This window comes from Physella acuta, unplaced genomic scaffold, assembly GCF_028476545.2.
Source record: "Physella acuta isolate Inbredline_101_S28 unplaced genomic scaffold, ASM2847654v3 ptg000322l, whole genome shotgun sequence".
Taxonomy (NCBI): Eukaryota; Metazoa; Mollusca; class Gastropoda; family Physidae; genus Physella; species Physella acuta.
The window spans coordinates 351,093-373,426 of NW_026731841.1; the positions used below are offsets into that span (position 1 = coordinate 351,093).

The following is a 22,334-nucleotide window of genomic DNA, read 5'->3' on the forward strand; positions in this document are numbered from 1 at the left end:
TCCCCCCCCCCGAAGAAAGTCTAACCCCCCCCTCCCCCCCCCCCCTCAGAACGAGATGGAATTTTATAGAAAAATTATACTTTTAACAGTGTCGTCCCCGTCCCCCCCACCCCCGCAAAAAATATCGTCCGCCCCCATTGCAAAGTTAATGTATGTAATAATTATTATTATAGTAGGGTACTTTGCATTACAATCTCTAAAATGAAAAGAGTAATGGGATTTCGCATTTGTTTTATGCGCACTTCTTCGCCCCATACCTGAACATGCACGTTTCTAGAAACTGAACAACTGACATGTTTCGTGTAAACAGAGAAAATATTTTTGTGCTAGCCGCCAGCGGACATTTAAATACATTTACACCTGTAATTTGCTGCATACGTTAGGAGGTGAGTGGCTGAGTAAATGAGTGTATGGGTGAGTGGATAAGTTAATATATGAATACATGAATTGATGAGTGAGTGAGTGTGTAGATGAGTGGGCGTGTGATTGAGAGAGTGAGTTGAAAGGTGCTCTCTTATTCCCGTGAAAACTTAAAAAAAAAAGCCATGTTTATTTCCGTTTTTTTAAAAACCATGAGACGGCCCAGCCATGTGCACTCCCATAGTTGACATGGAAAAAATAGCCAGAGACCACGCGCGGGCCATGCTGCCAGCAGAAGTAAAGAAATACGCAGACAAGGTCCCCATCTACGACTGGACAACAATGGACGTCTATTACGGTACAGTTTAGCCATTTTCTACATTAACTGTTGTGTTAGAAGTTTATTATTGTTCAGCTGACCCATAGTTCATACCAGATTTTTTTAATTCATGGGTCGGCCCACCAGTCCCCCCCCCCATATAAGCCAGGTATATGCTATGCCAATGTCAACATGTGCAATGACTTCCGGTCAAGCGTCCAGCTGCGCTAAGCATCTTAAGTCAGTCGTCTGCTGGTGTACCTGTTTGTATAGAGGCCTACATGGTTGTCATTTAATCCCATCTTTTTGTTGATGTTTTAATTTTTGCTAACCGCACTTCTGTAAGCCCCTTAACCAAACATGGAAGAGGTTTACCACTATTGGTAAACCCTTAACCAAACGGTTACAGATGTGGTTTACCAATGCTGTGTGTATACTTTACTGTATGTAGCGTGTGTGTGTTGTGTGTATATTGTACTGTTTGTAGCCAGTGTGTTGGGTGTGTGTGTTGTGTGTACACTGTACTGTGTGAAGCCTGTGTGTTGTGTGTATACTGTACTGTGTGTAGCCTGTGTGTTGTGTGTATACTGTACTGTGTGTAGCCTGTGTGTTGGATGTGTGTGTTGTGTATATGTACTGTGTGTACCTATGTGTTGTGTGTATACTGCACTGTGTGTAGCCTGTGTGTTGGATGTGTGTGTTGTGTATATGTACTGTGTGTACCTATGTGTTGTGTGTATACTGCACTGTGTGTAGCCTGTGTGTTGGTGTATACTGTACTGTGTGTAGCCTGTGTGTTGGGTGTGTGTTGTGTGTATACTGTACAGTGTGTAGCCTGTGAGTTGGGTGTGTGTTGTGTGTATACTGTACAATGTGTAGCCTGTGTGTTGGGTGTGTGTTGTGTGTATACTGTACTGTGTGTGATACCAATGTGACACCTGTCTGTCCCCCTGCCACAGGACCGACCCAGTACAAACGAAAAGACGTGGTGCCCCAGCCCAAGGTTCACGTGCTGTATTGCGCCAACCTATCCAACAACACGGGCTCCGAGCAGTGCTACTCCCTGACCAACGAGAGGTACACCCTCTCCAGGTGCAAGATCACCTACCAGAGGAACTTCAAGTACGGCGGCAAATGCGGCGTCTCCGCGGAGCTGCCCGGCGTCAAGACTGGCATGAAAGCTGACTTCACAGGGGAGGTGACCAAGTCTAAGGGTGGGTCTTTACAGGGGAGGTGACCAAGTCTAAGGCTGGGTCTTTACAGGGGAGTAGACCAAGTCTAAGGGTGGGTCTTTACAGGGGAGTAGACCAAGTCTAAGGGTGGGTCATTACAGGGGAGGTGACCAAGTCTAAGGGTGGGTCTTTACAGGGGAGTAGACCAAGTCTAAGGGTGGGTCTTCACAGGGGAGGTGACCAAGTCTAAAGGTGGGTCTTCACAGGGGAGGTGACCAAGTCTAAAGGTGGGTCTTTACAGGGGAGGAACTAGGTTTGTTCCCATTACGAATTTATCTAGACCTGGCACATGTTCCAATGGCTAGCTGAACTAGACGTGGCACATGTTCCAATGGCTAGCTGAACTAGACGTGGCACATGTTCCAATGGCTAGCTAGACCTGGAACATGTTCCAATGGCTAGCTGAACTAGACCTGGCACATGTTCCAATGGCTAGCTGAACTAGACGTGGCACATGTTCCAATGGCTAGCTGAACTAGACGTGGCACATGTTCCAATGGCTAGCTGAACTAGACGTGGCACATGTTCCAATGGCTAGCTGAACTAGACGTGGCACATGTTCCAATGGCTAGCTGAACTAGACCTAGCACATGTTCCAATGGCTAGCTAGACCTGGCACATGTTCCAATGGCTAGCTGAACTAGACCTGGCACATGTTCCAATGGCTAGCTGAACTAGACCTGGCACATGTACCAATGGCTAGCTGAACTAGACCTGGCACATGTTCCAATGGCTAGCTGAACTAGACCTGGCGCATGTTCCAATGGCTAGCTGAACTAGACCTGGCACATGTACCAATGGCTAGCTGAACTAGACCTGGCACATGTTCCAATGGCTAGCTGAACTAGACCTGACACATGTTCCAATGGCTAGCTGAACTAGACCTGGCACATGTTCCAATGGCTAGCTGAACTAGACCTGGCACATGTTCCAATGGCTAGCTGAACTAGACCTGGCACATGTTCCAATGGCTAGCTGAACTAGACCTGGCACATGTTCCAATGGCTAGCTGAACTAGACATGTTCCAATGGCTAGCTGAACTAGACATGGCACATGTTCCAATGGCTAGCTGAAGTAGACCTGGCACATGTTCCAATGGCTAGCTGAAGTAGACATGGCACATGTTCCAATGGCTAGCTGAACTAGACCTGGCACATGTTCCAATGGCTAGCTAGACCTGGCACATGTTCCAATGGCTAGCTGAACTAGACATGGCACATGTTCCAATGGCTAGCTGAACTAGACCTGGCACATGTTCCAATGGCTAGCTGAACTAGACCTGGCACATGTTCCAATGGCTAGCTGAACTAGACCAGGCACATGTTCCAATGGCTAGCTGAACTAGACCTGGCACATGTACTAATGGCTAGCTGAACTAGACCTGGAACATGTTCCAGTGGCTAGCTGAACTAGACCTGGAACATGTTCCAATGGCTAGCTTAACTAGACCTGGCACATGTTCCAATGGCTAGCTGAACTAGACCTGGCACATGTTCCAATGGCTAGCTGAACTAGACGTGGCACATGTTCCAATGGCTAGCTAGACCTGGAACATGTTCCAATGGCTAGCTGAACTAGACCTGGCACATGTTCCAATGGCTAGCTGAACTAGACCTGGAACATGTTCCAATGGCTAGCTAGACCTGGCACATGTTCCAATGGCTAGCTGAACTAGACCTGGCACATGTTCCAATGGCTAGCTGAACTAGACCTGGCACATGTTCCAATGGCTAGCATAACTAGACCTGGCACATGTTCCAATGGCTAGCTGAACTAGACCTGGCACATGTTCCAATGGCTAGCTAGACCTGGCACATGTTCCAATGGCTAGCTGAACTAGACCTGGCACATGTTCCAATGGCTAGCTGAACTAGACCTGCTGTCCGCACCATCCACAGGATCTGACGTGGAGAAGGAGCAGAAGTTGATCTGGTCAGTTAACAGCAGGTTGAGGGTCAAGCCCAACCAGACAGCCAAGGTAGAGATGGTCGTCAAGGAGCAGGAATTCAACGGGGACTTTGAGCAGCTCTGCACGTTTGATGGCTTCGTGAGTACACTCTTCTGTACATGTTCGATGGCTTAGTGTGTACACACTTCTGTACACGTTCGATGGCTTCGAGTGTACACACTTCTGTACACGTTCGATGGCTTCGTGTGTACACAACCCGCCTTTATATAACATCGTTGTACACAAAGTTAGTTTGCACTCAATGAGTACATGTTTGTATATACTTGTACGGTACACTTGAAGATTGGGTGTATGTGATGTAAACATGTGTACATGTAGAAGTATGACAAACGTGATAGTGTACATATAGAAGTTATGACAAACCTGAGTGTACATGTAGAAGGTATGACAAACGTGATAGTGTACATGTAGAAGTTATGACAAACCTGAGTGTACATGTAGAAGGTATGACAAACCTGAGTGTCCATCTGTACACGTAGAAGGTATGACAAACCTGAGTGTACACGTAGAAGGTATGACAAACCTGAGTGTGTACATGTAGAAGGTATGACAAACGTGATAGTGTACATGTAGAAGTTATGACAAACCTGAGTGTACATGTAGAAGGTATGACAAACCTGAGTGTCCATCTGTACACGTAGAAGGTATGACAAACCTGAGTGTACACGTAGAAGGTATGACAAACCTGAGTGTGTACATGTAGAAGGTATGACAAACCTGAGTGTGTACATGTAGAAGGTATGACAAACCTGAGAGTGTACATGTGTACATGTAGAAGGTATGACAAACTTGAGAGTGTCCATGTGTACATGTAGAAGGTATGACAAACGTGAGTGTACATGTGTACATGTAGAAGGTATGACAAACGTGAGAGTGTCCATGTGTACATGTAGAAGGTATGACAAACCTGAGAGTGTAGATGTGTACATGTAGAAGGTATGACAAACGTGAGAGTGTACATGTAGAAGGTATGACAAACCTGAGAGTGTCCATGTGTACATGTAGAAGGTATGACAAACGTGAGAGTGTAGATGTGTACATGTAGAAGGTATGACAAACGTGAGAGTGTACATGTAGAAGGTATGACAAACGTGATAGTGTACATGTGTACATGTAGAAGGTATGACAAACCTGAGTGTCCATGTGTACATGTAGAAGGTATGACAAACCTGAGTGTACATGTAGAAGTTATGACAAACCTGAGAGTGTCCATGTGTACATGTAGAAGGTAAGACAAACGTGATAGTGTACATGTGTACATGTAGAAGGTATGACAAACGTGAGTGTACATGTGTACATGTAGAAGGTATGACAAACCTGAGTGTCCATGTGTACATGTAGAAGGTATGACAAACCTGAGTGTACATGTAGAAGTTATGACAAACCTGAGAGTGTCCATGTGTACATGTAGAAGGTATGACAAACGTGAGTGTACATGTGTACATGTAGAAGGTATGACAAACCTGAGTGTCCATGTGTACATGTAGAAGGTATGACAAACCTGAGTGTACATGTAGAAGTTATGACAAACCTGAGAGTGTCCATGTGTACATGTAGAAGGTATGACAAACGTGAGTGTACATGTGTACATGTAGAAGGTATGACAAACGTGAGAGTGTACATGTAGAAGGTATGACAAACTTGAGAGTGTCCATGTGTACATGTAGAAGGTATGACAAACGTGAGAGTGTCCATGTGTACATGTAGAAGGTATGACAAACGTGAGTGTACATGTGTACATGTAGAAGGTATGACAAACGTGAGAGTGTACATGTAGAAGGTATGACAAACCTGAGTGTGTACATGTGTACATGTAGAAGGTATGACAAACGTGATAGTGTACATGTGTACATGTAGAAGGTATGACAAACTTGAGAGTGTCCATGTGTACATGTAGAAGGTATGACAAACGTGATAGTGTACATGTGTACATGTAGAAGTTATGACAAACCTGAGAGTGTCCATGTGTACATGTAGAAGGTATGACAAACGTGAGTGTACATGTGTACATGTAGAAGGTATGACAAACGTGAGAGTGTACATGTGTACATGTAGAAGGTATGACAAACCTGAGTGTGTACATGTGTACATGTAGAAGGTATGACAAACGTGAGAGTGTCCATGTGTACATGTAGAAGGTATGACAAACCTGAGTGTACATGTGTACATGTAGAAGGTATGACAAACGTGAGAGTGTACATGTGTACATGTAGAAGGTATGACACACCTGCATGTCCCCCAGAGATGCCTGTAACGCACCTACTCTTGCAGGTGACGCTGATGTACGTCAACAAAAAAGACCGCGAGCCCATCGTGTTCCTAGAGCTGACGGCTGCCGACATACTGACCAGCTGCCACGGGTTTCACCCTGACCATGACGGCAAGCCGACCTTTGTCATGAAGGGCACGTGTTCATGCAGGATGGCCGTGGAGCAGAGCATTTATGTGTCAGAGTCGTCGTCGGTCTAGTCTTAGTCCAGTTTTAGTCCAGTCTAGGTCCAGTTTTAGTACAGTCTAGGTACAGTTTTAGTACAGTCTAGGTCCAGTTTTAGTACAGTCTAGGTCCAGTTTTAGTACAGTCTGTGTCCAATCTAGATCCAATTTTAGCAGTCTTTGTCCAATCTAGGTCCAGTTTTAGTACATTCTTTGTCCAGTCTAGGTCCAGTTTTAGTGTAGTCTTTGACCAGTTTATGTCCAGTTTTAGTACAGTTTTTGTCCAGTTTTAGTCTAGTTAGTTTTTGTTCAGTTTTAGTTCAATATTTGTCCAGTTGTAGTCCAGTCTTAATCAAGTCCATTCTTTGTACAGTCTTTGTTCAGCCCATTCATAGTTCCAGGTTTAGACAACTCACGTGTCTAGGTTTAGACCATTCACGTGTCTAGGTTTAGACCATTCACGTGTCTAGGTTTAGACCATTCACGTGTCTAGGTTTAGACCATTCACGTGTCTAGGTTTAGACCATTCACGTGTCTAGGTTTAGACCATTCACGTGTCTAGGTTTAGACCATTCACGTGTCTAGGTTTAGACCACTCACGTGTCTAGATTTAGACCACTCACGTGTCTAGATTTAGACCATTCACGTGTCTAGGTTTAGACCATTCACGTGTCTAGGTTTAGACCATTCACGTGTCTAGGTTTAGACCACTCACGTGTCTAGATTTAGACCACTCACGTGTCTAGATTTAGACCACTCACGTGTCTAGGTTTAGACCACTGACGTGTCTAGGTTTAGACCAACATGACACAAGTCCGCTCACACTTTTGGTTATACTATCTGTCTAGTTTTGATTTAACATGCACATTTTTACAGAATATTTAGTTTTTTTCAGTTCTATTTTTAAGTTGTTTTAATACGCACTTCATACAAAAACACACACCACATGTAAAAGACGCAGCACACATATAACATAGCATATATACAACAGAGAGCACATTTTTAAGTTTTTTTGTTTTAATACACACTACATACAGAAAAACACACAGCACCACATATACAAACCGCATCACATATACAACACACAGCACATATACAACACACAGCACATATACAACACGCACCACATATGCAAATCGCATCACATATACAACACGCAGCACATATACAACACACAGCACATTTACAACCTTATACAGTAAAAAAAAATGCATTACATAAACAACACAAATACCATACAACCTATAAATAACACACATCATATATAAACATAGAACAAAACAATGAAATGGTTATTGTAGATCTCTTGTTTTACCTTCTACAAATGTTAGACAAGAAAATAGATTTTATGTTACACAAGTTCATGCAAGTTGTTTTAAAACTAATGTTGTATTTTTAGGTGCAATAAAAGTTTTCATGTTGAAATCTGTACAAGAAATTACGTGTGTTATTTACTTTCATCTGTGTTGTTGGTTTTAAGATTTTCTCAAGCCTGAATATAACGAGCAAACAAATATTTTAGACTATTACGTTCTGTGGGGCTATGGGAAAATAATATTTTAGACTATTAGGTTTTTTGTTTATGGTAAGGGCTATCTGGGTTTCTTGTAGTAGTTAAAATCTGTTTTTCCCTAAACGCCTAGGATTTCAATTCCACTACAAACCATTTGAAAGCCTGTTGAATTTTTCGACGTGTTGATAATTAGGAATAATGAATTCAAAACAAGCAGTTAGTACGCAGTGGCGGAACTAGAAAAAAAGGGCCACCCCGCAAAATTTTTTTAGCCCCCCCCTATATATATATATATATATATATATATATATATATATATATATATATATATATATATATATATATATATATTCAAACACAAAATACGAACATAAGATACTCATTGCTGGCCTGTTCGGGTTTAAATGGAATTTTTTTTTTATTAAAACAAATTACAACATCATGTCATGTGTGTAAGTGCATTAGTGTGTTTTGTGAAAATCAGTTTTATTTTATCTGTTATATGACCTGTGACCTCTAAGTCGGGCAAAAGAATATAAGCCATGCAAGCTTTGTACAAGTAATGGTGTCTCGTGTAATGTTTATTTTTATGTTTTTTTTTGTATTTATATTATTATTTTTGAATACATTTCCTTTTTATACAATGTCATTGTTTAGTAACTACTTTATAAAAAAATAATTAAGAGAAATAATTGTTTTTTAATTTGTTTAGTACAAATCGATTAAAAGGAGCCCTATTTGACTATTTAAAAAAAGGGAAATAAGTCATGGAAGTGGTTTGAACGTTTGTTATCTTTGATAAGTTTGATTGTAGGAGAAAGAGGACTCCGCTTTCACAGTGGTTTAAAAACAAAGGGAAAAAGAATATACAAGAGCGTGGGGTGGTGTCTATAGAATAAAGATAATCCAACCGCAGCTACAGTAATCTTTTTTTACAAAACAACCATCAAGTCAAAAATGCAAGAAAATAAAAAAAAAATTTAAGTATGAAAAAAATTAATATGGTCGGCTGTGGGCCCCTAAATGGCGTGGCCCCCCCCCCCCCCCCCCCCCCGCATTGTGGGGTCTGGCGGCACTGTAGTCCCGCCCCTGTTAGTACGTTATATGGGATAGAAATGGGTAAAAAAATCCTATATTTGTGCTGCGCTACACACTCCCCCTTGGAAACACAAACAAAATAAAACACAAGCTCACTTTGGTATTTCGAGTTTTAATATTAGTAACCTTCTCGTTAATTTGAATGAGTAATTAGATATTTGCTAGATTGAAAGTTATATATTAATGCAGTGTCAGCTAAGATGCACTTAAGAGAACAGAAAGACTTTGCTCGTATAGAAACAGTTTGAATCAAACAACAAACAGACATAGGAGAAATGAAAGTGATCTTTTATTGTTTTGGATACAACCAAGGGTGCATGAGCTTGTGGAACAGTGGCATGTTTTGAAAACATTGAACTTTTGATTACATTCATATTGATTGATTTTCTCGCTCGTTTCTATTTTATTTTAAAAACAGTTGAATGGAAATTTCCGATGCTTTTCGAAAGCGCTTTTGCACCGCACTAAATGAACTCAAATCCCGCTTACGCAAAAACACATTGAAAACAACTTAACTGTGAAATTTTTCGAATCAGTTTACCGTTGTTTTCCGTTCAATTCGTAGTTTATTAATTATCAATTTCCAGGTTAGCAAGTCCACTTTGTTTGGTGAAATTTTAGTTAATCTGATTATCAGGTAGCTAGACTACCTAAAATTCCAAACTCTTTTTTTATTATTTGTATTTAGAATCTAGATCTAGATCTAGATCTAGAATCTAGATCTAGATCTAGATATATTATTTTCGCAAAAATTACAACAAACTATCTCTTTAATAGACTTTAAGCTACGCTATCTAGATCTAGACATCTAGTAGGTGTATGTAGATCTAAAATATAAGCTGATCTAATCTAATACCTATGACTATTTTAGCCCAAATTTTAAACGGTAGGACTGTTTTTGCCAATGTCGCTCTTAGGATCAGTATAAGGTAAAGAACATGGTCAGGATTAAGATAAGGATCAGGTAGGGTTAACGGAAGGCTTAAAGCCCTATATGGCGTAGGACTTGAATGACGATACGAACTTTCCAAAATAGATTCACCAAGCCTCCGACGTCAGGTCATGTATGACTTTATGTCGCTCAGTCAAGCTACGGTCATTTTCCCAGTCTAACTTTAGCTCCACCTATTTTCCCAGTCTAGCTTCAGCCATTTTCCCAGTCTAGCTTCAGCCATTTTCCCAGTCTAGCTCCAGCCATTTTCCCAGTCTAGCTCCACCTATTTTCCCAGTCTAGCTTCAGCCATTTTCCCAGTCTAGCTTCAGCCATTTTCCCAGTCTAGCTCCACCTATTTTCCCAGTCTAGCTTCAGCCATTTTCCCAGTCTAGCTTCAGCCATTTTCCCAGTCTAGCTTCAGCCATTTTCCCAGTCTAGCTTCAGCCATTTTCCTAGTCTAGCTCCAATCATTTTCCCAGTCTAACTTTAGCTCCAACTATTTTCCCAGTCTAGCTTCTTCCATTTTCCTAGTCTAGCTTCAGCCATTTTCCCAGTCTAGCTCCAGCCATGCCATTCGAAGTCCTTGACTTGAACAAGATCTGTATCGATTACTTCAAGCCCTTGGTGCCACCAGAGAAGAAGAAATATATCGACTTCGACTCGGTGGAGGTCAACCTGGATTACATGACGGTCATGTACGGTAGGTCATAGGTCATCTGGTGGGTCAGTTGGTGGGTCAGTTGGTGGGTCAGTTAGTGGGTCATCTGGTGGGTCAGTTGGTAGGTCAGTTAGTGGGTCAGTTAGTGGGTCATCTGGTGGGTCAGTTGGTGGGTCATCTGGTGGGTCAGTTGGTGGGTCAGTTGGTGGGTCAGTGGGTGGGTCAGTTGGTGGGTCAGTTGGTGGGTCAGTTGGTAGGTCAGTTAGTGGGTCAGTTGGTGGGTCAGTTGGTGGGTCAGTTGGTGGGTCAGTTAGTGGGTCATCTGGTGGGTCAGTTGGTGGGTCATCTGGTGGGTCAGTTGGTGGGTCAGTTGGTGGGTCAGTTAGTGGGTCATCTGGTGGGTCAGTTGGTGGGTCATCTGGTGGGTCAGTTGGTGGGTCAGTTGGTGGGTCAGTGGGTGGGTCAGTTGGTGGGTCAGTTGGTGGGTCAGTTGGTAGGTCAGTTAGTGGGTCAGTTGGTGGGTCAGTTGGTGGGTCAGTTGGTGGGTCAGTTAGTGGGTCATCTGGTGGGTCAGTTGGTGGGTCATCTGGTGGGTCAGTCGGTGGGTCAGTTGGTGGGTCAGTTGGTGGGTCAGTTGGTGGGTCAGTTGGTGGGTCAGTTGGTGGGTCAGTTGGTGGGTCAGTTGGTGGGTCAGTTGGTGGGTCATCTGGTGGGTCAGTTAGTGGGTCAGTTGGTGGGTCAGTTGGTGGGTCAGTTGGTGGGTCATCTGGTGGGTCAGTTAGTGGGTCATCTGGTGGGTCAGTTGGTGGGTCATCTGGTGGGTCAGTCGGTGGGTCAGTTGGTGGGTCAGTCGGTGGGTCAGTTGGTGGGTCAGTTGGTGGGTCATCTGGTGGGTCATCTGGTGGGTCAGTTGGTGGGTCAGTTGGTGGGTCAGTTGGTGGGTCAGTTGGTGGGTCATCTGGTGGGTCAGTGGGTGGGTCAGTTGGTGGGTCAGTCGATGGGTCAGTTGGTGGGTCATCTGGTGGGTCAGTCGATGGGTCAGTTGGTGGGTCAGTTGGTGGGTCAGTTGGTGGGTCAGTTGGTGGGTCAGTTGGTGGGTCATCTGGTGGGTCAGTTGGTGGGTCAGTTGGTGGGTCAGTTGGTGGGTCAGTTGGTGGGTCAGTTAGTGGGTCAGTTAGTGGGTCATCTGGTGGGTCAGTTGGTGGGTCAGTTGGTGGGTCAGTTGGTGGGTCAGTTGGTGGGTCAGTTAGTGGGTCAGTTAGTGGGTCATCTGGTGGGTCAGTTGGTGGGTCAGTTGGTGGGTCAGTTAGTGGGTCAGTTAGTGGGTCATCTGGTGGGTCAGTTGGTGGGTCAGTTGGTGGGTCAGTTGGTGGGTCATCTGGTGGGTCAGTTGGTGGGTCATCTGGTGGGTCAGTTGGTGGGTCATCTGGTGGGTCAGTCGATGGGTCAGTTGGTGGGTCATCTGGTGGGTCAGTGGGTGGGTCAGTTGGTGGGTCATCTGGTGGGTCAGTTGGTGGGTCAGTTGGTGGGTCAGTTAGTGGGTCAGTTGGTGGGTCAGTCAGTGGGTCAGTTGGTGGGTCATCTGGTGGGTCAGTTGGTGGGTCAGTTGGTGGGTCATCTGGTGGGTCAGTCGATGGGTCAGTTGGTGGGTCAGTTGGTGGGTCAGTTGGTGGGTCAGTTGGTGGGTCAGTTGGTGGGTCATCTGGTGGGTCAGTTGGTGGGTCAGTTGGTGGGTCAGTTGGTGGGTCAGTTGGTGGGTCAGTTGGTGGGTCAGTTGGTGGGTCAGTGGATCAGACGACAGGTCAGTCGATGGGTCAGTTGGTGGGTCAGTTGGTGGGTCAGTTGGTGGGTCAGTTGGTGGGTCAGTTGGTGGGTCAGTTGGTGGGTCAGTTGGTGGGTCATCTGGTGGGTCATCTGGTGGGTCAGTCGATGGGTCAGTTGGTGGGTCAGTTGGTGGGTCATCTGGTGGGTCAGTTGGTGGGTCATCTGGTGGGTCAGTTGGTGGGTCAGTTGGTGGGTCAGTTGGTGGGTCATCTGGTGGGTCAGTTGGTGGGTCAGTTGGTGGGTCAGTTGGTGGGTCATCTGGTGGGTCAGTCGATGGGTCAGTTGGTGGGTCAGTTGGTGGGTCATCTGGTGGGTCAGTTGGTGGGTCAGTTGGTGGGTCATCTGGTGGGTCAGTTGGTGGGTCAGTTGGTGGGTCAGTGGATCAGACGACAGGTCAGTCGATGGGTCAGTTGGTGGGTCATCTGGTGGGTCAGTCGATGGGTCAGTTGGTGGGTCAGTTGGTGGGTCAGTTGGTGGGTCAGTTGGTGGGTCATCTGGTGGGTCATCTGGTGGGTCAGTTGGTGGGTCAGTTGGTGGGTCAGTTGGTGGGTCAGTTGGTGTGTCAGTTGGTGGGTCATCTGGTGGGTCAGTTGGTGGGTCAGTTGGTGGGTCAGTTGGTGGGTCAGTTGGTGGGTCAATCGATGGGTCAGTTGGTGGGTCAGTTGGTGGGTCAGTTGGTGGGTCAGTTGGTGGGTCATCTGGTGGGTCAGTTGGTGGGTCAGTTGGTGGGTCATCTGGTGGGTCAGTTGGTGGGTCAGTTGGTGGGTCAGTTGGTGGGTCATCTGGTGGGTCAGTTGGTGGGTCAGTTGGTGGGTCAGTTGGTGGGTCAGTTGGTGGGTCAGTTGGTGGGTCAGACGACAAGTCAGTCGGTGGGTCAGTTGGTGGGTCATCTGGTGGGTCAGTTGGTGGGTCATCTGGTGGGTCAGTTGGTGGGTCAGTTGGTGGGTCAGTTGGTGGGTCAGTTGGTGGGTCAGTTGGTGGGTCAGTTGGTGGGTCAGTTGGTGGGTCAGTTAGTGGGTCATCTGGTGGGTCACCTGGTGGGTCAGTTGGTGGGTCAGTTGGTGGGTCAGTTAGTGGGTCATCTGGTGGGTCAGTTAGTGGGTCAGTTGGTGGGTCAGTTGGTGGGTCAGTCGATGGGTCAGTTGGTGGGTCAGTTGGTGGGTCAGTTGGTGGGTCAGTTGGTGGGTCAGTTGGTGGGTCAGTTGGTAAGTCCTATGGTGGGTAATTCGTGTACTACCAAGAGGGTCTGTTTGCTCTTGGATCTTCTAGAGTCTAGATCATCAGATGTTAAATCCTAGTGGTTTAGCTCTATCCTACACGGTTTAACTCTAGTGATTTTTTTTAGCTATATCCTACACGGTTTAACTCTACTGCAGGTGAGACCAAGTACTTCAAGAAAGACGCCCCTCCCACGCCAACGGCCCACATCCTGTACCGGGCCAACTTTGTCAACAAAACCCCCCGCCCCCAGACCTACGTGCTGATGACGGAGCGCGAGACCAGCTCCTCGTGCGAGCTGGACATCCTCAAGACGTTTTCCTTCGGAGGGGAGGTGGGGGTGGGGGTCGAGCCACCAGGGGCTGGCTCCGGGCTCAAGGTCACTTTCAAGGCCGAGAAGTCCAAGCAAAAAGGTGGGTCAGTAGGGTGGGTCAGGAAGGTGGGTCAGTAAGGTGGGTCAGTAAGGTGGGTCAGTAGGGTGGGTCAGGAAGGTGGGTCAGTAGGGTGGGTCAGTAAGGTGGGTCAGTAAGGTGGGTCAGTAAGGTGGGTCAGTAAGGTGGGTCAGTAGGGTGGGTCAGTAGGGTGGGTTAGGAAGGTCATCAAGCGGCCATCTTTGCTTCCATTTTTTATTTTATTTCTACAAGCAATTAATGCTTGTCTTTCCTGGTACCACAATCCCCCACAAGCAATGCTTGTATTCCCAGGTTCCACAATACACCACAATCAATGCTTGTATTCCCAGGTACCACAATCCCCCACAATCAATGCTTGTATTCCTAGGTACCACAATCACCACAATCAATGCTTGTATTCCCAGGTACCACAATCCCCAACAATCAATGCTTGTATTCCCATGTACCACAATCACCACAATCAATGCTTGTATTCACAGGTACCACAATCCCCAACAATCAATGCTTGTATTCCCAGGTACCACAATCCCCAACAATCAATGCTTGTATTCCCAGGTACCACAATCCCTAACAATCAATGCTTGTATTCACAGGTACCACAATCCCCAACAATCAATGCTTGTATTCACAGGTACCACAATCCCCAACAATCAATGCTTGTATTCACAGGTACCACAATCCCCCACAATCAATGCTTGTATTCCCAGGTACCACAATCCCCCACAATCAATGCTTGTATTCCCAGGTACCACAATCACCAACGAGCAAGAGCTGACCTGGGCCATTGATACGAACGTGACAGTCCCACCAGGCCACCAGACGAGAGCTGAGCTTATCGTAAAGGAGGAAGATTATGGCGGGGACTTTGAGGTCGTCTGCACCTTCGAGGGCACCGTGAGTACAGACGCATAGAATATTACCATCTCCGTGAGACAAGACTCCCAAATAGAAAGCTGCAGACTTTATGCCAGAATAGAACTCACTGTTTATTTTGACCATAACATGCTGGGGTTGTTCCTAGATGCAAAATATATTCTGGCTGAAAAAAAGAATTCGGGCTTAATACCAATTTTGTCTGAGAAGTATATATATATATATATATATATATATATATATATTATATATATATATATATATATATTCTAGTTAGAGAATATAAATTCTGGCTAGCAAGGGCTAATTCTATCCGAAAAAAATATTTTAATTCTGTTTGAAAAAGAACTTTGGCTAAAATAAAATTATTACTGCCCTAAAACTTGGTAAAACGACCAACCATACATTCTTCAGGCCAGCGTGACCTTCTTCCACATCCGGGACAAGGACGTCATACACGTGGAGGCCAAGGACGTGGTGTCAATCTTCACACCCAAACATGGTTTCCTGCTGGACGGGGATGGCAGACCGACCTTCGTCATCAAGGGGGTCTGCAAGTGTCGCGTGGGGGTCGAGCAGTTGATCGACTTGCAGCAGTCAGTCATTGAAGAGACGGAGGCAAAGAAGAAATAGGGCGTCACCTGTCATGCAGCACAAGTGATACAACTAAAGCCGCTTTCTGCTGGCGTTGTCTCTGTTGTGTTCGAACATACCCTTGTCAATTTATGGAGTTTGATGTTTGCCACTTTTTGTCATTTCTTTAAAAAAGTAAACTTGAAAATGTAGAACACTTTTCTTCAAATATTTGAAAACAAATCAATGAATTGATTTTGTTTTGGAAAATCAGACGGCTTTCAATATTCTTTTTTTTTGTTTAAAAAGATTGCCATTTTGAGGTGCATATTTTCTAAGCATACTTTTATTGTTGTTATACATCATTTTAAATTATTTGCTTAATTTTTTAATCTGTTTTTTTTAAACATTGAAACCTTATGTTTATGTGTTTTGCTTAATTTTGTTGCGTTTATTAAATTATAAATCAGTTCAGTTCATTCCAACCACCCATTTTACTTTTTTTTTCTTGTTGCGTCCCTTGTGTGTTGTTTTCTTTCTGTTTCAAGTTAGCCCCCCCCCCCCCCCCCCACACACACACATATCAACAATACTGAGCTAACACACGTCCTAAAATGTGAACTGTCTAGATTTGGATATGAAATGTTAAACTTTTCAACCCTTCCCCCCCCCCCCCCCCCCCCCCCACACACACACTCACAAATTGTTGAGTAAGTAAAGTTCCCACTTGGAATTTGATGGTCCAAGGGGCAAGTGAAATTGACCTGTTTCCGTGACCTGTTTCCGCATATGATGGGATAGTGTGTTAACAAAACGTAGAAGGTAAATTAATTTCATTAGTAAACAAAACATTATGGTAATTAATTTATAAATCTGAACAATATTTAGGGGTGCTAGACACCCAGGGAAATGTTAACATTATGCTAGATACCCAGGGAAATGTTAACATTATACTAGACACCCAGGGAAATGTTAACATTGTGCTTGACACCCAGGGAAATGTTAACATTATGCTAGACACCCAGGGAAATGTTAACATTGTGCTAGACACCCAGGGAAATGTTAACATTGCGCTTGACGCCCAAGGAAATGTTAACATTGTGCTAGACACCCAGGGAAATGTTAACATTGTGCTAGATACCCAGGGAAATGTTAACATTATGCTAGACACCCAGGGAAATGTTAACATTGTGCTAGACACCCAGGGAAATGTTAACATTGTGCTAGACAGCCATGTAAAAGTTAACATTGTGCTAGACACCCAGGAACAATTTGCGCAGAAAACCGGATTTTCCCAAAACCTCACATTTTCCTTAGCGCCGCCATGAACCTGAACTAGGAACCAATTGTTCTAGAAGCTGAATATTTCTCACTGGTATAACGGTGGATTGGAAATTCTAGCATTTGACGTTACTCACCTGGTGCTTTGTGGGGAACAGTAGGTATGTATTTCAATTTGTGGGCTACAGTAGGTAGGTATGTATTTCGATTTGTGGGCTACGGTATGGTTATACAAATCTGACTGTTTACTTTTTGTTGGACTTTGCTAAAGATTGGATGTACTGAAAAAAAAAGTCTGGCTAAATTTTGTTTACTGCTATGAATGTAAAATTGACAAAAACAATTTTTATCCATGTCAAACATAATGACGGAAGACTATTTGTCAACTGTTTGATGACCATCAATAACATACAGCATTATTTAATGTGTTCAATGTTAAGGCAAGGTAAACCACCCTAGCTTTTTGCCGAGTCAGAAACTGCCGAAACATTCTCTCAAACAATAAAGCTTTGACTGGTCAACTTACCATTAGTTCAAACAGTTTCGGACTGGATCAGACCAAGTTTTTTTTTACAGCTGGTAGCTTTGTGAGTAAACAGGAACCGGGACTACTATTAGACCGATTGGCATGCCGGAAATCGTGGACGTGGCGAAGATCGTGGCCGGACACATCGCTGAGGTGGCCGACTCCGAGGCCAAGCGGAAGTACCTCACCAAAAAACCTCAGCTCGACTTCCAGTTCCTCCACGTGGAGTCTGGTGAGTTAGTCGGAGTCAGTGAGTCAGGCGTGTCTGTGGGTGTTAGTCGGAGTCAGTGATACAGGCGTGTCTGTGGGTGAGTCAGTCGGAGTCAGTGAGTCAGTCGGAGTCAGTGAGTCAGTCGGAGTCAGTGATACAGGCGTGTCTGTGGGTGAGTCAGTCAGAGTCAGAGAAGGTCAGTAGAAGTCAGATGGAGTCAGTGAGAGTCAGTGAATTGTATGATCAGGTATTGAGTCATGTGACTGTTGGGTGTGTAGCTAGATAAGTCATGTGACTGTTGGGTGTGTAGCTAGATAAGTCATGTGACTGTTGGGTGTGTATAAGTCATGTGACTGTTGGGTGTGTAGCTAGATAAGTCATGTGACTGTTGGGTGTGTAGATAGATAAGTCATGTGACTGTTGGGTGTGTAGCTAGTTAAGTCATGTGACTGTTGGGTGTGTAGATAGATAAGTCATGTGACTGTTGGGTGTGTATAAGTCATGTGACTGTTGGGTGTGTAGCTAGATAAGTCATGTGACTGTTGGGTGTGTAGCTAGATAAGTCATGTGACTGTTGGGTGTGTAGCTAGATAAGTCATGTGACGGTTGGGTGTGTAGCTAGATAAGTCATGTGACTGTTGGGTGTGTAGCTAGATAAGTCATGTGACTGTTGGGTGTGTAGCTAGATAAGACATAACTACCAGTTTTTGCCAATCCTTGAACTTTGACCTCCCATCAGGAGAAACGAATTACACCCGGCGCGACATGGCCCCGGTAGAGACGACCAACATCCTGTACACCTCCTGTTACTCCAACAACACCCCCAACGAGCAGAAGTACGTGCTCAACTCCCTGAGGAAAACACGGTCAGTCTTCGAGGTCAGCTTCTCTCGAGGTCTCAAACTGGGCAACGAGTTCAGCATAGACATCAACCCACCCAGCACCAAGGGCGGACTTCATGCAGGCTTTAAGAAGGAGGAGGAGGAGGCGCAAGGTGGGTCATGTGGAGGGGGCGGGTAAGTTAGGTGGGTCATGTGCAGGGGTCGGGTAAGTTAGGTGGGTCATGTGTAGGGGTAGGGTGAGTTAGGTGGGTCATGTGTAGGGGTAGGGTGAGTTAGGTGGGTCATGTGTAAAGGTAGGGTAAGTTAGGTGGGTCATCTGGGGGGGGGGGGGTAGGGTAAGTTAGGTGGGTCATGTGTAGGGGTAGGGTGAGTTAGGTGGGTCATGTGTAGGGGTAGGGTAAGTTAGGTGGGTCATGTGTAGGGGTAGGGTAAGTTAGGTGGGTCATGTGGAGGGGTCGGGTAAGTTAGGTGGGTCATGTGAAGGGGTCGGGTATGTTAGCTGGGTTATGATGAGTGGTCGGGTAAAGTAGGTGGGTCATGTGGAGGGGTTTTATAAGTTAGGTGGGTCATGTGCAGAGGTCGGGTAAGTTAGGTGGGTCATGTAGAGGGGTAGGGTAAGTTAGGTGGGTCAGGTGTAGTGGTCGGGTAAGTTAGGTAGGTCATGTGCAGAGGTCGGGTAAGTTAGGTGGGTCATGTAGAAGGGTAGGGTAAGTTAGGTGGGTCAAGTGGAGGGGTCGGGAAAGTTAGGTGGGTCAGGTGGAGGGGTAGGGTTAGTCAGGTAAGTTGGCTATATAATAGGGAGAGTTCCCCCCCCCCCCCACCTGAACCTCTCACCTGTTGTTTGTCAACCCCAGGTAACAAGGTGCTGAACATGCAGGAGCTCAAGTGGGTCATCGACAACGTCATTATGGTCCCGGCACATCACTGGGTCAAGGTCGAGGTTATCGTCAAGGAGGAAAACTACAATGGAGAGTTCGAGAAGCTGTTGACGTTTGACGGAGATGTACATGTCCTTTACTATTTTGTTTGTCTGTCATATTTATCTGTTGTTTTTGTCTGTTGTTTTGTCTGTCTGGTTTCGTCTACTATGTTTGTCACTCAATATTTTCTGTGTTTTCGTTCGGATTCGTATCTTGTATTGAACGAAAAAAAAAATTATGCATCATTTGAAATGTCACCTACCGCTTCCCACTCCCAAGATAGTCACCTACCCCTTCCCACTCCCCAGATAGTCACTTACCGCTTCCCACTCCCCAGATAGTCACCTACCCCTTGTCTCTCCCCAGATAGTCACCTACCCCTTGTCACTCCCCAGATAGTTACCTACCCCTTGTCACTCCCCAGATAGTCACCTACCCCTTGTCACTCCCCAGATAGTCGCCTACCCCTTCCCACTCCCCAGATAGTCACCTACCCCTTGTCACTCCCCAGATAGTCACCTACCCCTTCCCACTCCCCAGATAGTCACCTACCCCTTCCCACTCCCCAGATAGTCACCTACCCCTTCCCACTCCCCAGATAGTCACCTACCCATTGTCACTCCCCAGATAGTCACCTACCCCTTGTCACTCCCCAGATAGTCACCTACCCCTTGTCACTCCCCAGATAGTCACCTACCCCTTGTCACTCCCCAGATAGTCACCTACCCATTGTCACTCCCCAGATAGTCACCTACCCATTGTCACTCCCCAGATAGTCACCTACCCCTTGTCACTCCCCAGATAGTCACCTACCCCTTGTCACTCCCCAGATAGTCACCTACCCCTTGTCACTCCCCAGATAGTCACCTACCTTTTCCCTCCCACTCCCCAGATAGTCACCTACCCCTTGTCACTCCCCAGATAGTCACCTACCCATTGTCACTCCCCAGATAGTCACCTACCCCTTGTCACTCCCCAGATAGTCACCTACCCCTTGTCACTCCCCAGATAGTCACCTACCCCTTGTCACTCCCCAGATAGTCACCTACCCCTTGTCACTCCCCAGATAGTCACCTACCCCTTGTCACTCCCCAGATAGTCACCTACCCATTGTCACTCCCCAGATAGTCACCTACCCCTTGTCACTCCCCAGATAGTCACCTACCCATTGTCACTCCCCAGATAGTCACCTACCCATTGTCACTCCCCAGATAGTCACCTACCCCTTGTCACTCCCCAGATAGTCACCTACCCCTTGTCACTCCCCAGATAGTCACCTACCCCTTGTCACTCCCCAGATAGTCACCTACCCATTGTCACTCCCCAGATAGTCACCTACCCCTTGTCACTCCCCAGATAGTCACCTACCCCTTGTCACTCCCCAGATAGTCACCTACCCCTTGTCACTCCCCAGATAGTCACCTACCCCTTGTCACTCCCCAGATAGTCACCTACCCATTGTCACTCCCCAGATAGTCACCTACCCATTGTCACTCCCCAGATAGTCACCTACCCCTTGTCACTCCCCAGATAGTCACCTACCCCTTGTCACTCCCCAGATAGTCACCTACCCCTTGTCACTCCCCAGATAGTCACCTACCTTTTCCCTCCCACTCCCCAGATAGTCACCTACCCCTTGTCACTCCCCAGATAGTCACCTACCCATTGTCACTCCCCAGATAGTCACCTACCCCTTGTCACTCCCCAGATAGTCACCTACCCCTTGTCACTCCCCAGATAGTCACCTACCCCTTGTCACTCCCCAGATAGTCACCTACCCCTTGTCACTCCCCAGATAGTCACCTACCCCTTGTCACTCCCCAGATAGTCACCTACCCATTGTCACTCCCCAGATAGTCACCTACCCCTTGTCACTCCCCAGATAGTCACCTACCCATTGTCACTCCCCAGATAGTCACCTACCCATTGTCACTCCCCAGATAGTCACCTACCCCTTGTCACTCCCCAGATAGTCACCTACCCCTTGTCACTCCCCAGATAGTCACCTACCCCTTGTCACTCCCCAGATAGTCACCTACCCATTGTCACTCCCCAGATAGTCACCTACCCCTTGTCACTCCCCAGATAGTCACCTACCCATTGTCACTCCCCAGATAGTCACCTACCCATTGTCACTCCCCAGATAGTCACCTACCTTTTCCCTCCCACTCCCCAGATAGTCACCTACCCATTGTCACTCCCCAGATAGTCACCTACCCATTGTCACTCCCCAGATAGTCACCTACCCATTGTCACTCCCCAGATAGTCACCTACCCCTTGTCACTCCCCAGATAGTCGTCCACCTTTTGAAGAAAGAGAAGGACATCGTGGAGCGGTTCCAGTCCCTGATCTACAACGCTATGCGGGGGACCCGGGTCAAGCGGGTCAGCACGGGCTGCGAGAAGCTGACCTTCCCCGTCCACACCATCATGACCCCGGCCCGGGGGTTCGTGCTGGACAACAACGGTAAGCCGACCTACATGGTCAAAGGTCACTGCGAGTGCAGGTTCGGCGTGGAGCAGGAGGTCATCATCACTGAGTACCCGGGCATCAAGCCGGACTACCGGATCAACCCGTCCTGGTGACCGGCAGCCGGTTGTCATATCACGGCCCGGCGACCGGCAGCCGGCTGTGGCGTGACGGTTTAGCCAGGCGACCGGCAGCCGGTTGTAATATCACGGTTTAACCAGGCGACCGGCGACCAATAAACAAGTTTGATCAAGAAAGGCTGACAAGAACTGCAATATTCCACATTCATTTTGTCTTCAATGTTATGTTCATGTGCTATTCATGTTTTCAGTTATAATATAGTTCGTAAAGAAATAAATCTTTTTGTGTGCTAATAAATTGACGTTATGAAAGTAAAACTAATGTGTTGAGCTTTATTTGTATAAGTAATCGTGGTGGGTATGTTGACATGGTGGTGTGGAAACATTTGAAGCAAGTCTAGTTTTGGTCATGCTATAGAAGTTGTGAACATGGACTTGTTACTTTGATGTCACGTTACTTTGACATTTGAACAATTTGATGTCATGCTACTTTCACATTTGAACAATATGATGTCATGCTACTTTCACATGTGAACAATTTGAGTACCTTGAAGTCATGTGATTTCACGTGCCAGAAGTTCAATGA

At 46.0% G+C, this 22,334-nt stretch overlaps 3 protein-coding genes across 6 annotated transcripts; all 3 read left to right on the top strand.

Moving 5' to 3' along the window:
* Positions 1–269: 269 nt before the first annotated feature.
* On the top strand, positions 270–6,752 carry LOC131940589 (uncharacterized). Its single transcript, XM_059299290.1, has 5 exons — positions 270–386; positions 578–718; positions 1,639–1,893; positions 3,811–3,959; positions 6,153–6,752. The coding sequence occupies exons 2-5, from the start codon at positions 589–591 to the stop codon at positions 6,348–6,350; spliced, it is 732 nt and encodes a 243-aa protein (XP_059155273.1). The 5' UTR covers positions 270–386; positions 578–588; the 3' UTR covers positions 6,351–6,752.
* Positions 6,753–9,415: 2,663 nt separating this feature from the next.
* Positions 9,416–15,629, top strand: LOC131940582 (uncharacterized). 3 transcript variants are annotated; one of them, XM_059299278.1, is made up of 5 exons: positions 9,416–9,512; positions 10,391–10,559; positions 13,718–13,972; positions 14,718–14,866; positions 15,260–15,629. In XM_059299278.1, exons 2-5 carry the CDS (start codon positions 10,427–10,429, stop codon positions 15,476–15,478), a joined length of 756 nt encoding a protein of 251 aa, XP_059155261.1. In that variant the 5' UTR covers positions 9,416–9,512; positions 10,391–10,426; the 3' UTR covers positions 15,479–15,629. The 3 variants fall into 3 exon arrangements, with proteins under 3 accessions (XP_059155261.1, XP_059155262.1, XP_059155264.1); XM_059299279.1 differs by having other exon boundaries at positions 10,414–10,559; XM_059299281.1 differs by having other exon boundaries at positions 9,421–9,512; positions 10,419–10,559.
* Positions 15,630–16,195: 566 nt separating this feature from the next.
* On the top strand, positions 16,196–22,040 carry LOC131940577 (uncharacterized). Of its 2 annotated transcripts, none has more exons than XM_059299268.1 (5): positions 16,196–16,240; positions 17,276–17,457; positions 18,176–18,430; positions 19,133–19,281; positions 21,491–22,040. In XM_059299268.1, the coding sequence occupies exons 2-5, from the start codon at positions 17,328–17,330 to the stop codon at positions 21,782–21,784; spliced, it is 828 nt and encodes a 275-aa protein (XP_059155251.1). In that variant the 5' UTR covers positions 16,196–16,240; positions 17,276–17,327; the 3' UTR covers positions 21,785–22,040. The 2 variants fall into 2 exon arrangements, with proteins under 2 accessions (XP_059155251.1, XP_059155252.1); XM_059299269.1 differs by lacking the exon at positions 16,196–16,240 and adding an exon at positions 16,748–16,860.
* Positions 22,041–22,334: the final 294 nt, after the last annotated feature.

Excerpts from the sequence above, each read along its gene's own strand:
- LOC131940589 (XM_059299290.1), top strand. The coding sequence starts at position 589 with ATGTGCACTCCCATAGTTGACATGGAAAAAATAGCCAGAGACCACGCG. Across the intron at positions 1,894-3,810 it reads GGAGGTGACCAAGTCTAAGG|GATCTGACGTGGAGAAGGAG; the intron begins GTGGGTCTTTAC and ends CACCATCCACAG. Across the intron at positions 3,960-6,152 it reads TCTGCACGTTTGATGGCTTC|GTGACGCTGATGTACGTCAA; the intron begins GTGAGTACACTC and ends CTACTCTTGCAG.
- LOC131940582 (XM_059299278.1), top strand. The coding sequence starts at position 10,427 with ATGCCATTCGAAGTCCTTGACTTGAACAAGATCTGTATCGATTACTTC. Across the intron at positions 10,560-13,717 it reads TTACATGACGGTCATGTACG|GTGAGACCAAGTACTTCAAG; the intron begins GTAGGTCATAGG and ends ACTCTACTGCAG. Across the intron at positions 13,973-14,717 it reads CGAGAAGTCCAAGCAAAAAG|GTACCACAATCACCAACGAG; the intron begins GTGGGTCAGTAG and ends TTGTATTCCCAG.
- LOC131940577 (XM_059299268.1), top strand. The coding sequence starts at position 17,328 with ATGCCGGAAATCGTGGACGTGGCGAAGATCGTGGCCGGACACATCGCT. Across the intron at positions 17,458-18,175 it reads GTTCCTCCACGTGGAGTCTG|GAGAAACGAATTACACCCGG; the intron begins GTGAGTTAGTCG and ends ACCTCCCATCAG. Across the intron at positions 19,282-21,490 it reads TGTTGACGTTTGACGGAGAT|ATAGTCGTCCACCTTTTGAA; the intron begins GTACATGTCCTT and ends GTCACTCCCCAG.